This window comes from Cupressus sempervirens, chromosome 3 (assembly GCF_028749045.1).
Source record: "Cupressus sempervirens isolate cs-2001-9-10 chromosome 3, ASM2874904v1, whole genome shotgun sequence".
Taxonomy (NCBI): Eukaryota; Viridiplantae; Streptophyta; class Pinopsida; order Cupressales; family Cupressaceae; genus Cupressus; species Cupressus sempervirens.
This window is the reverse complement of record NC_143120.1, coordinates 192,833,541-192,848,647: the sequence shown is the minus strand read 5'-3', so window position 1 is coordinate 192,848,647 and position 15,107 is coordinate 192,833,541. Positions and strand designations below refer to the sequence as shown.

Sequence of the window (15,107 nt, the reverse complement as noted above, 5' to 3'; positions counted from 1 at the left end):
AGGAACCAATATAACTTTTAACTTCAATTCACAAATTAATCCTTTTTAAGTTAATATGATCTAATTGCATGCATGAAAGACTGAAAGCAATAAGCCATTCATAATAGTTGACACAATATTTGGTACCCTAGAAACCTTCCAAATAGAAAGTAAAACTCAGGTAGGGATGATACCCACAAGCTTTATTACTATAGTATAAAGTAGGCTTATTAAGGCTAATAAATGATCACTTCCGGTGATCTTCCCTATTAGGAGCAATATGGGTTTTTAGATCCACCTTGTAAAAGGATTTATACAATACAATGAAGTATGCACTTGATTAGGAGATTTAACATAAGACTATTAAGTGCACTTTGTTAGAGGATTTGACTGATATATCTGTTAGGATGAACCGGTAGTTGATCTCTTCTTTGCAACTTGGTTTGCTGATTGAGATTCCTTTGATGTAGAAATGATCAACTTGTTGTGATAGATGAGACTCTGCTTTTCCTTATATTGCTTATAACCTTTCCTCTTCAATTTGCATTCATACTTGTTATTCATTCTCTCATTTGGATATGACATCTTACATATATGCCAATCCAAATAATTACCTTATGAGGTCGACTACAATAATAAATTCAACAATCTTCACTAAGTCGGCTCAATGCTAATACTCAAGTTCTGAAGACCACTCGGGTGATATTCTGACACTTGACAACATAGTGAACTTGACAAGCTCTGGCAATCGATTGACATTGGTGCTTGATCCACATTGATCACTCGGGAGTAGGCATGAACTTGGTTAGCATCGATGACTCAACGAACACTAGAGAACTTGGTTGACACTACAACTCGGTCAACATTACCTTGCTTTTGCTTGGTTAAAATGGCTAGCTCTGTAGACAATGTCTTTTTGTTATACTCGGTTGGCACTTACTTTTAGCCTGGTTGATACTACAACAACTCGGTTTACACTATGAGGTTTAGCTAACACTACAATAGCTTGGTTAACACAATGAAGCCTGGTAGCATTATAACCAACCAAATGATCTAGTGTTTTAACACTAATTGAAAAATGATTTGACCATAAGGTCAACACATTGTGCCTTATAAATGTACTTCCCCCTCCCCGCATAAGATATTTATGTAAGTTTAGCTTGGTTTTCTTCATCCTTAGCTAAGCATATGAGCACTATTAGTGATTTCTTGCCTCTCTTTTTCTGGCTCTTGACAAATTTTGGAATTTATAATCCCTCCTTTATTGTTGTTAAACCCAATTGGCACTCTATTATTTATTTCTATGTATTAGATAGTGGATTTTCTTTCATACCTTCCTCTTCATTTAGATCCTCTCTAAGTTTTCTTTCTATAACATTGTTGAAATTTATAATATTGTCCTCATCATTGTCTGATTATGCTAGATGCTCATTTTCTTGACTTGTTTCCATCTAGAAATCTATATGTGGATTAGATATGATTTCTAATTCTTGTAATCTCTTCATTGGTAGTTGGTCTACTACTTATTCCTCCTCAATGTCTTTGAATTGTACCTTATTAACTTTTGTATTGTTGAATGAGTTCGCAATAGGGCCTTTTAGATTTAGGGAATCTTTCCTGAAATCTTTTGTTTTATTTGTATCTTTTTTTGGCATAGCTCTGTCTACCGTTTATACTGCTTCTACTATCTTTGGTATTGTGGGTTTTTTATTTGGACTTTTATTTACACGTGGACATGATCCTTGCATATGACTGTCATGCACCTCCGATCATAGTTGTAATTGATTGCATACATCATTGTGAAATAGTGTGATGTCACTGAGAAATTTGTTAAGTATTTTCATTTTTTTAAAACTTTCTCTTTATATTTATTTTGTTGTTGACATAGTAAAAAAATTCCTCATTTGTTCTATATTTTCTTCAACTAGGTTTTCTTGAATATTTGGTAAGACTGCATCACCATTTATGTTTCCCTTTGTTCCATCTTTAGTTGATTCAATAAAAATTCTATTTCCATCAACTTTTCCTATTGATTGCCCCTGTTTTTGCCTTAATATGATTGGTATTGATTGTGGAGCAATTGCTAAAGTGGTCTCCTCTTGATTTCCCTCAACTTATTCTCCATCTTCTATTTCTTTGATTGAGAACTGTATTTAACTGGCTAGCCAAGCCTTAGGGTTAACTTCCACTTTATTATTGATTGATTTCATCTCATTGCTTGTATGGTTGTTTCCATTACTAAAGCTACCTTCTCTCCAATTATTGGATTGTCAAGTTTCTATTGGAAATATTTTATACAAATTTGAGGTTCTATGTGCATAAATGATGAAGTCTACATCACTACTATTTCTAGTATTTTTTAAATGTGTCCCTAAAAAGGTGTGGGTGACACATTGTATAATGACTTGTTGGTTACGATTTTAATGGGCTCAAGTTCATGAGTGTCTACCCTAAGTTTAATTAGTAATCTAACTTTATTCGAATCCTTAGAGCTGGTATCTAAACCTAGACATTCTCCTATTACATTACCAATTCTTTTAAAGATTAGATTATGTAACAATTCTATTGGTAGATTTCTAATTACTACCCATGTTGACATTACTTCCTAATTGATACTAGTTTTAATGAAATTCGGTCTCCATTCTATAAATTTTACACTATTTCCCTTGAAAAAACATTTAGGCTCAAACAATAATTCATTTCTAGTTTCCCTATTTTTGCATTGAATATAACATAGATTTTCACCTAAGAAAGAGATACTTGTTCATAGAATGCTGAATGGAGTCATTCAATAAATTTGAGGTGCGATGTTTTAGGACCACTCTAATAGATGAAGAGACCAAATAATTTGTATTTAAATTATATTGAAAATATCTTTAAATAAAAATTCAAGTACTACTATTTTAAAAGAATCAAAAAATAAATTACACTTTATGTGAAGAACAAAAAAAACTATTCTTCAATTCTTGATTATTGTTATAATTATAGAACAAGCCTATTCTTCATTTTTACCAAAAGGTAGGAGCTCAAGCTATAAATAACACTTTTTTTAAGGACGCGACTATCCTCCCTACAAATTGTACCATTTACTAAATTTCAAAACAACAAAATCCAATAATTTTTTTTTGAAATTTTCAGAATTTGATATTCATGATCTGTAACTTTTGTGATGGTAAACAACAAAATTATTGTTTTTTTTTTTTTTTTTTTTTCTCTTTGGTACATAGAAAATTAAAATTAATTTCTTCCTCCATAGCTATTTGGACAAAAATACGTATTTGAGGCGATATGCATGATAAATTTTTTTATTGAAACAAGAGACTCAATGCATCATAGTTCCTGCCTAATGCATAATGGTTGTAGAGGTGTAGATGAGTGAGAATAAGGTTAAATAGTTCTAAATTAACATTGTGAATGTATTAATTTTTGCCTAGAAATGCACTTGTGATTTGATAGGATGGCTCATATTTTGTTGTTAAATTCTCATCCTAGAAATGCACTTGTGATATGATAGGATGACTCATATTTTGTTGTTAAGTTCTTGTGTTATATTATTATGTCTTTGGACATTCAAGCCCAAGAATAAGAGGCGAAAGTCCCCAATATGGCACTAAGTACTTAATATCATACTACGATCAATACATATGCTTTAGACAAATTCACACCTTCTATATTGACAACTTAAAATATGTGGAATGAGGAAAGATATCCATACCCAAAATTTTCATAAAATTAATTAATTTTTAATTTTTGAAATAATATATATATAATTTAATATGTACATTTGTAAATAATAAATAGATATAATACATATAAATTTGATGTCGATGAATAAATATGATGTAATAAATAAGAAATAGAATATAACTATTTAATTTTAATGCATAGTTTATAAAAACTTAATAATAATTTATATATCTTTTAAAATTGAACTATTTCTTTTTGTGCTTATTTCCTTTAGTATATTTTTTGATTTAAAATATAATTATTAATTTAATATTAAAATATATATTTAAGTTTGTTTAAATAAATAATAATAATAATAAATGATATAATTTATAAATTGTAACACTTATCAATTATACATATTACAAACACTATTATAAAATATAATTACAAAATAATATTGTTTAATATATTTTTTAAAAATTAAAATAAAAGTAATAATTTAACTATTTTTATTAAAAAATCAAATTTTATCAATTTGTTACAAATGTGAAAAAAGAGAGTTTAAATTAATGCATTCTTTGAAAAAAATAATTGTACTCCCATGACATGGATAATAAGATGAATGAAAAATATAATTTATAAAATAATTAAAAATTAGAAAAAGATATAAACATTTGAAATTTCATATAATCTTTTAAATTATTTGATTTGATTGGTGAGTATTAATATGAATGCAGAGGTGACATGCATGATCATGATAAAATAAAATATTAAAGCAACCGTTTGATCCCCTAACTTTAATTCCATTGAACAAAGTCTGAAGTCTCCAGTAGTCTCGACGATTCTAGCAACACAGTCACGATCGCCCCCCTGCTGATTCAAATTTCCAAAAATTTTAGAGGAATAATTTTAATTGAAGGCAGTTGTGGCATCGTTTGAGTCGGTAAATTCCACCGGAACATTCCAGATCCTTGGGAAGAAAGCAAGGTTTTGGTAATATGGATATATTTTAACCCTTCTACCTCCCTGGGATCATGATATTGAAATTGAAGCTGCGTAAGAGTGACAACAATGTTCTTCTTCTTTGTTGGAGGAGTGAGCCAGGAGGTGCGGCGGGTTCTCCAATCAAATGTTGGGCAATGCCTGCGCTGCGGATCGGAGGCGTCGCTGGTGGAATATGATAATGTTCTAAAGCTCTTCTTCGTGCCAGTGTGGCGATGGCCAGCTAAATACTCTGCAATTCACTGCGAGAATTGCGGCGTTCTCATGCCTAATGCCTTGTTGAAGGAGGGCGAAGGCGAGAACAATGGTGCTTCGCTTTCCACCGAGCTACGATGCTGGTCATGTGACCGCCTTCTGGCCCGGGACTTTAAATACTGCCCTTTCTGCGGCTCTGCTCTGTAGCCAGTTTTCGCTGCATTATGTATATTGTTGTGCATGGTATGTCGAACCATCTATAATAATAATTGAAATTTCTTTGTCCTCAAATTTTCTGTTTTGTTTCTTTTCTGGTTCATTTTTATGAAATTTTGACTCTCTTTTGGAGAGATTTTTTTAATCCCTTATTTTTTCTTTCGATATTGTTAAGTTGTGTTGCGGCTATCGTTGGCTTAAATGATGCTATTAGGTTATTGTTCAAATGGCTTTTCCCACAAGTAGATATGCCTGAGAGAAAAAAAAAAAAACACATGTCCGAGTTGATTCTATAATTGAAAGATCTTCATTTTTAGAAGAGAAAATCGTTAAGAATTGTAGAAGATAAGTAATTTTAACAATGTTTATTGCTTAAAAAGAAGCAGGCAATTAACTTCTTTGTAAAGGCTTTTATAGTAAAATTTATTATCCCGAATATTGTTTTGATTTGTTTCCAACAGGTCCGATCGGCCCTCCAAAACGAGATAGTACCTAGTTTTTTTATTTCATCTTCAACCTTCTCTACTTTTGAAGATATATACCCAAGCTTCTGGTATCCTCTGAGAAATTAGATTACTTTGCTCATCAAGATCGCTCAATTGCTCTAGAAATGAACTATAAATCATATGAAAAAATAGTTTACCAGCACTCGCATCTTTAGTAGGTGCAATGGTTATCCCAAAGAGGTGGAGGTTATTCTGATAAGAAAGCATATGTTGAATAACTTGTTCAGAGAGGACAAATTGAGGAATAGATTAGAAGTTGTATTATTTAATTTTCAATTTTATTTTACATGAATAATATTTACAATTAGTTGTCTTAGAATTTCAATATTTATTATGTATGTATACTTCGGTTATCCAAGCCGGTGCAATGGTTATCTTGATAACAAATTATATTTGAATAATAAGCGCGGAGAGGACAAATTGAGGAATAGATTAGAAATTTTTTAAAATAAACCATTTATTGTCATGAAAGATCAGTTCTTAGTAACTGATTCATACGAAATATAATTTGGCTTCGATTAACTCAACTATGTATGCGGATGAAAAAGTAGAGTTGTAAAATCGATTGTTATTTCCCAAGTTGCAAATACTGGGTACGAGTATGTGTGTGGTATGCTGTTACGACAATTCTTTTGAGGCTGGCTACGTTCTGGTTATGTTCAGGAAAAAAAAAAAAATATAGATATTTGCAGGAACTAAATTGAAATACAATATGGTAGTTGATATCTATTTTCAATTTGTCAAACTTGAATGTCAAGATTGATATTCATTGTTCACTATTAAAAGAATATAAGTGTGACGTAGTGTTGTACAGATCATCATCACGACTAGCATCAGCAATATTGACATTATATGTTGTACATAGATTAGAAGAAACACACAGTAGCTCCATCGCCACTTGTGAAAGAAAAAGTGTTATGGCTAGTCTACCCCTTAAAAGGTGAATGTTGTGTGCCAACAGATTTATAACTTTGTTGCCTCTTTCTTGCACTATATTGTTTGTTTGTAAGAAGCTAAAGTTTGGAATGTGTGTAAACCAACTCTACTTTACGTGGTTCTAGGTGCTTCACTAAAATTATTTGTACTTTGTGTTGTCACCCTTGTTTGTAGATTAAACTCTTCTATAGTTAAATATTAAAATATAAATACCAGTTTGTATAATCAAAATTTTAAAATTGTATATTTAATAGGGGTAAATTTTTCTGTCCTTAAAAACAAATGGATCTTGTAGTTCTCATGTAGCTTGGGGTGAGTAGAATTGAGCACAGCATATGCTACACAAAAATCACTAATCGATACAATATGCTTTAAATTTTAAGAATTGTATGATTAGTACTAAAATTTTATTTTAAAATTATGCTTAACATAATTTTTTTATTGGTCTATTTGGCATATGATCTCATAATTGATGTTCACAAACTACCCTTTTAATGAGTTGTGGAGTCTCTTATGTAGATGAAGTGAAATGCTTGGTATAGGTGGCTAAGTTGCTTGTTTTCTACAAGCTAGGTGCTTTTATTGGTATGCTGAGTCTAGGTGGTTGACTCAAACATTTGTGGCAGGGCTAGGTGGCAAGTGGGCTATTTGAACAAACTTCCTTTCCTTTTCCAATTGGCATCTCTCCTTTTGTTATTGCATTCTAGAAACCTTTTTCGAAAAACAATTTGTTACAATTTGCAACAACCATAGAAAAGACAAAAGGGGGGGAATTATTATCTCATTATGCTATTTGTGTAAGGACCATAGGGGCAGCACACAAGCGATTAATCTCATTCTTTTGTGCATAAGTGGACATAGGATAAATTGCTGTGAAAAAATAATCCTACCTAAGAAGGCCAAGGGTGATCAATGCGTTCATGAAGGGGTGAGGCAAGAATGCTAATGGAGATTGTGCAACCTATGTTCTTGCCTATTGAAAGCACAAATGTTGGAAGTTAGAGGGGAGAGGGTTCCACTAAGAGAAAGATATGGGTGAGTTTTCTATTTGTAAATTATTCTTTGCTTGTGCCATACTATTTCATGTGGCATACAACACATTTCCTCATTTTAAACAATTGCTTGAAGATACAACTGTAGTTGGCCCATGATTGTCTTCCATGGAGAATAAAATCTACACTCCTAAGGTAGTGTAGAGATGGAGAAATGAGGTAAACTTGGATAAGGCTTGAGCATTTTATCATCATGGATAGGTGGTCTGATATTAAGCATCAGCCATTCATGCCATTGTCACGTGCTTAATTAAATCTTATTTTGTTGAAGTTGCCGAGTTTCAATTTCAGATATTGAAAAATATATAGAAGACGTTGGGTTCTCTATTGTTGAACAATTGATGATCAATTTGTCTTGTGTATATGAATTAGTTGGCTTGACGGTGGAGGGTGCTTAAAAATACATTTCATGCATGGACTCCATTTGTGTTGATACATTGAAAAACACATTGAAAGACATTTAGAAGATAGATGAAGGTAATAGTTGTAGAAATTATGGGGTATTTTTCCAAGAAGGAATTCGTCAAGTCCATTGATACGAGTTCTTTTTTTTGCGTGAGAGGATGGTTGGGGTGCAACCTCTATAATTCATGATGGTAATCTAGAGTGGATAGATGGACTAAGGCAAGCATGATGCTAGGAAAAATACAGAATAAGAAAATCCTTGATGATGATTGGTGGTCCATAGCTATCTAGGATGTTTTTTACTATTAAGTTATTAATGTTTCTAACTGGTTAATATTTTTTCTTCTTTCTAGTAGCATTTATGTTGTTGTTTGATGCTTTTATTTTTTTGAGATTTTTTTTTCCCAAAATTTGTTTGCAAATATGTGTGCTCCATCTCATCGATTTTGTGGGTCACAGGACTCCCAATGTTGGAGAGATTGGAGGCATTTAACATGTATGAGGAGATGAAGCAAACCATTCATAATAGGGATCCTAGTTTGGGATTTTATGAGGCATACTAGGCTCCTTGCAAGGGATGTTTACTCTAAATCCCAAATGGTATGTAGCAAGGCCTAGGAGAGTGCCTCCATCTCATGGTAAAGATGTGAAATAAGGGCTCAAAGAAGGCCCTTTGAAAGACTCGTATGTCAATTTTTCATCAAACTTTGTGATTAGCCTTTGTTAGTCTCAGAGGTCCAATATCTAGGCAATCTAGAGATAAGGATGGATATAGTTACATTAGCCTAAATCAACCTATTGGATGGTGGATGTAGCATGTTAAGGATGCACCAAAGTTGAGATTATGAGCCTTTTGCATCCTTTCATAGATTGTTAGTTTCTTTCTAGCAAAGATGAATTAATCCACTTATAGCTTCACCTAATCACACAAGATGAATAGACTTACCTCATAATGGCTGAAGAAGCTGTTGGATATGCATTATGTCATGCTGGTTCAAGATCAATGGTCTCTAGAGTATCATCAAATGTAAGATGCATGTTGGGGCAGTGTTCTTGATGATGCTACAAATGTTGCCAATGATGAGGCACAAGAGGGATTGGTTGGGGTTCCATTAGGTGAGGTAACCACTTGTAGTGTCTGATATCCCAGTATTTTGATCAATATACAAAATGTAAATAAGGAAAGGAAAATAAAGACACCTTGTTTTATATATTTCTGCATTTTGCATAGTAGTTGGTCATCATCATTACATAAGCATTCCACTCATTAAATTAATAAGATTTCCACAATCCATCTGATTTGTGGAAAATGCTTCCAGTTTTTGATTGTGTGTGAGTTTTTAACATCAATGTTTCGGATCACACTCTATGGTCAACTCATGTTTTCATAAATGCATTCATTTACGATGTGCCATCACATACCTATGCATATATACTCACATATGCATACAAACACATACTACATTCATACATACATACATGATCCACATCATACATGAACACATGCATTCATGACATCTTGCATTATACCATAGCATTCTGCATCACCGCATCGTGGCATTCAGCAGTAAGTACCATGGCACTATGCAACGGAGTATCATATTCAGATATATGAGAATGTCATCATAAGATCATTATTCTCCATGGTCGGGTGTCACCGCCAACTCATGGATCTGATTATACAGCCTACAATTTTCTGGGTTGATATTATAATAATGATTTATGATTACTAATAGTCCAATTTGTTATAATAATCATAAATGATAATTATGAGTAAATAATAATTCTCAGCAATGGTTATATTCATTTACCACCAATACTTGGCTATTATGTTTCACTTGCAATAACATACGATTATCCATACAATCATATTTGTTAAACATTAGGAAATGGTGGTTAATGATGATGATGTCTGGCTTCTGTTCATCGTGCCTCTTTGGTACGTATTTGTACCAAGCCGATTGAATATCCATAGCATACATAGACAATTGATTCTATAAACATAACTCCTTATGTGGATTCTGCTCGAATAAGAGCATAGACAGTTGTGAGCACAACCTATATCAAGTTCAGGTATTATAATCACAGATTAGAGACGGTACTAGGCAAAGAGCATATAACATTATTGATACATCAAAGACAACTCTTGTACAAAATATTGCATAATTCATAATAAAATATCTGAGATGGCATACTTCTGCCAAGTGATTATCCTATAACTTGCAGCACATCAAATTGTATACCAGAGATGGCTCACATGGTAATGTACATACTGCTAAATCAGAGACAGCCAATATTCTTATATATTGAATTCTATATTGCTTCGAATTGCCAAGCACTTATAGCATTCATTGTTGCAACTGTGATAGAATCGAACTATCAGTTTTATTCCATTGTGGCATTTGGATTACAATCATGTATATTTCCCTTTTACCGTTGCATTATTATTCATTAGTGTATCTCCTTTAGTCTAGCATTTGGAATTACCAGTCATATTCATATTTCATTGAGTTGTGTTCATAATTCACTATGATATTTCATATAAACTATACTTTACTTTCATAACAAACATAGTGCCCAAGCAATGATCAATCTAAGAGAGGACATTACATAATAACTTAGCTATATACTAATTTTAATATAGTGATAGTAGAAGCTGATTAGAGGTAATAAATGATTTTCTCTTATTTTGTCATTCTATAGCTACAGCTTGCAGCCTTTGGATTCTGGTGTAATTTTTATACAGTATATAATATATATTCTTGCATTTATAAGAGAGCAATTAATATTGTTAATTTCTTGGCCCTCACGTGAAATCTCAGTTCTACTTTAATGCTATTTATTAAGGTCTCATAGTGCATATGATGAATGCCTCATCAATGTGATAACGAGTATATGAATTGTCCTATATTTTTAAAATTTTCCCTACTCTTTAAATAGTTGTTCATAAAATAATGGCCTCACAAATATTGTCTCAAAGTTTCACCACATTCACCCTCCCAAAATTTTGGTGTAATTCTAACAACAAAAAATTCAATATCTCGTTGGCTAGCTTTATAGATTGCACTCATTTGGTGTTTGTTTCTTGTTGCATGCTGTAGGATCCATTTTGGTTGCATTGTATTGTGAAGTTTTCACACCATTGTGCCATTTGGGGACCCCCTCTTTTTGCTTGGCAGTGGAGTAGCTATCTTGGATAATGTTAGTTCAGGGGCAATTTTCAAGTTTTTGAGTTTGTGGGACGAGTTTGAGCAACTTTGGCTCGCTAGGGAGCCAAGTCAGTGTGGGATGTGAGTGAGAGCCAGGCCAAGCTAATCAAGAATGTGAAATTGAATTCAAGAGATTTGTGATGAAATGAACTAGTCCTTGGAAAATCCTTGTCGAGTACTAAATTTATCTTGGAAAGTTAGGAAAAGCTATGGATTAGAATATTGAAGGAAGCATGTTGATTCCTTAAACCACTCTTAATAGTCCTAACAATATTTAAATAAAATATATTTAATTATTCTTAAATGATATATTTTATTTAAAAGATACCACCTTGCTAAGAGCACATAATCAGTTTCAAACTAGGACAAAGATGAATTAAGATAATTACAAAAGAAGAAGTCAAGATGCAACCATGAGAAGTGAAAAATGGAAGTCTTTGGGAGATCTAGATGATGACTAATGAAGAAGAAATGAGAATGAAATTGCGAAGAAATGTTGGAACTTTAAGCTCCACCTTTAGTAATAAAGATGGAATGTGGAGTGGTTGGATTTTAACCATCTCATGTCCATGCTGGAATATGGAGAGGTCGGATATTGACTCACTTAGTTCTGATTCGTGGTTGATCCCAAATTCTTGCCTTCATATTGAAGTAAAATTGCCATATCATGGGCCTTGGGGGGCATTGGAATTAGGTAGGATCAAAGTCAAAAAATCAGTTTTTTCTCAAGTATAATCGAATTTGAGGCAACTAAAAGATTAATTTCTCAATGAAAAACAACATCAAACTTATCACAATCTTTGCAATTTGATCAAGAAAGGAAGTGTTGGGATGAAATTTGAGGGAAAATGAAACAAAAAAAGGTGGATTGAAGTCATCCTAGGATGGATTAAAGATTTGATGAAGATGACTTGGAGTGGTTGGATTTCGACCACCCCATGTTCAAGCTAGAACATGGCGATGTCAGATTTTGACCACCCCATGTCATAGATGGAACTTGAGACCTTGAAATCTAGCCATTCCTTTTTCATCCAGCCTTGCTTTATAGCCATTTCTTGAATAAGAATATGAAGGTTTCACAATGAAAGTTAGATTTCCTTGTATTTTAATGAGTTAAAGACCAACTTCTCATAATTTTTTTGTGAAAAAGTAGTGATGTAGATCAGAGTGCAATTATCACCCAAGGAAATATTTTCAAAAGAAAACGAAGTTTGCAATTTGAAACTGAATAAGGTTGTGGACTTGGGATGTTTGGATTCTGACCACCCCATGCTCAAGCTGGAACATGGAGAGGTCAAAATCTGACCCTCTTATGTCCCCACTTGTGAGCAAAAATCATCAGGTCCTGTGTCATTTCTTTGGTGATGAAACTCTTGCCCACTTGGGACTTAAACTTCCTAGTTTCCACCTCCTTCATTGTGTGAGATTTCAAGGCTATGTTATCTGTTTCCAGGAATCTGATCATTTCTAGTTGTCCCTAAGACTTTTTGCTATGAAAATCAGATCCAAAATGATGAGAAATCTGCCCCTTTCACGCTAAAACAAATAACAAAAGATCAAACCTAAAATCAGGAGAAGTTTGTGAGGGAAGCTTGAAATTTTAAAGGAAAAATGATGATTGAAATGAAGTTTCAGATCTGAAGATGCTCAAAAGAAAGGGAGGAACTAATTCACTTGAGTGAGAAGGCAAGAAAGAGAGAATTGATGTTGAGTGAATTGCACCTTGGACAGGTTAGATTCCGATCACTTCATGTCCCATTTGGCCTACTTCTGGAACATCAGACCCCAAAATCCTGGGCCTCTTGCCTTAGGCATTTTGGTTGTTAGGAACAAGCATTCCAAGTTGAAAATCTAAATTATTACCCTTATAGTGGAGTCGGATTTTGGCAGAAACTTATGATTAGTATGTCAGAATGGAGGAGAAAATATTGCTTATGATCATGAGGAAGAGTTTGAAATTATAATTGCCCTTCCCTGGACTAAGATTTAATAATAAATAATAATAATAAGTTAATGAAAAAAGAAATAAACAATTAAATTTATTATATTATTGATAGAAAATATATAAATTGATATGTTCCAATATAATATTATCAATAAATTAAAATTTAAAACAGTAATTAATTATAAAATTAAAATATCAAGTGATTAAGATATGAAATAATATAATGAGACAGGTTGTAGCATATAATTTGACTAATATCATAATCAATTCCAAGATTGGATAGATCTAATACATCAAATATTTGATAAACAATTATAATGTAAATATAATATACATATATGATACAATTATAATATAAAATTTGACCATACTAAATATATATTGAAAATATTAATTTATTAATCTCTAATATAATAATCATCTAAACTCTGATTAATATGGGATTACACTAAACCTTTCACAATCTACAACTTGTAAACTACCCGAATACCTTAAATTCACTACAATAAAAAAATTATTCAACTAGGAAGCCATGACATGTATGGACAGGAGTCAACAAGCCCTACCTTTACAGATAACATGAAACATGGGAAAGGAGTATCAGGCAAAGAAAAGGGGAAAACACGAGAATCAGTCAGACTTATCCGGACAATAACAACTAGTTAGACAACAGATACAGGGATAGCGTGAATTGAACATCAAATACTGGAGGTAGGAATTACTTGTTTGATTATAGAGGTTACTTGTCCGATTATAGTGGAGATTTTTTTTATCACAACATACGGAGTGTTGCTTAATCACATATTACAGTATATTTTCAGCTGTCCCTGTCCTAGAAATGTCTTGGGGACACCTAAGGGACTTTGACTTCTAGAACAAATTAGACTTTGAATCTCAAAGTATCAGAAATTTGGCATATGAATTCTGTTGATTCTTATATTTTGAGGTTCTATTATGTATAAGTACATGCTTTATCCATATTTTCATATAAATAATTAAAATTTCTCTATATATTTTAATTTTCCCTATTGTAATATAGTCGTTTGCATTTGTTGTCCCTCTTGTCCCCAAAATCGGCAAAACTTTTTGCCGTTCCAGAAACTTGGGGGAACATAGCATATTACAAATGAAAATATATCTAAGTGCCAACATAACGAGAGCACCAATATGGACAATAATAAGATGGGGTTACGCACACAACCAATATGCAGAAGAAAAATCCAATGATTGTGAGTATTAATCAATGTGTACAACACAAATCCAACATAGCATTGAGAAGAAATATAAGTTGATTGCTCAGATTGGATTGACTGATTAGTTGACAATTAATAGAATTATTGTGGAAAAAGGACATGGCACCGTGAAAGTGGTGATATAATTATCATCAATCAACTAATTTCAAAACATGCGATTATCCTAAAGAGGAAACGACAAAGAGATGTTTCATTTGGGAATATATAGGTAACTAACAATTTACCTAGAAAAAGTATAGAAATGATAACAAGAAAAGAAAACACAATATCCTAAAAGGGAATAATAGTGGACAAGTAATCTTTTGAAGTCTTCATAGACTATCAACATTAACCATATTGCCTTCGCTCTATAGAATATATGAATCAATTGAGTTGCTCTAGATCAGATTTTTTCACATCCACTTAAGCATAGAAGAACTAGGAAAGTGATCTCTTGATCTTGTAGAGGGGTCCTTTGCATTTCGGGTTGTGCCTTTTGGAGATTAGAGAAATTAAAGATCCCAAAAGGATCCTTTCATTGAACTTGTAATGTTCTCATTATAAAATAAATTTTAATTAAGTTAATGTAATTGGGCCGGTTGATTTAATATATCTCAAACCCATTTTTATTTTTGTTTCTGTAGTTTGTGGTGTCATTGGCTATCTTTGTACACCCTCAAAAAGTTTTCCCGGACGGGTTTTAAGCACGGCTTGTAGGTAGTCGTTAGGTATATGATTTGATTATACTTCTTTGTACTGCG

General features: G+C 32.6%; 1 protein-coding gene across 1 annotated transcript in view; it reads left to right on the top strand.

The window, feature by feature from the left end:
- Window positions 1-4,453: 4,453 nt before the first annotated feature.
- The window catches only part of LOC149565467 (zinc-ribbon domain protein), a 46,542-nt gene continuing 35,888 nt past the window's right edge, over window positions 4,454-15,107 (top strand). Inside the window, exon 1 of the mRNA XM_089819005.1 lies at window positions 4,454-5,088. Within this exon, the coding sequence (XP_089675131.1) occupies window positions 4,720-5,052 (333 nt within the window). The 5' untranslated portion in view covers window positions 4,454-4,719 and the 3' untranslated portion in view covers window positions 5,053-5,088. The remainder of the gene's footprint in view (window positions 5,089-15,107) is intronic.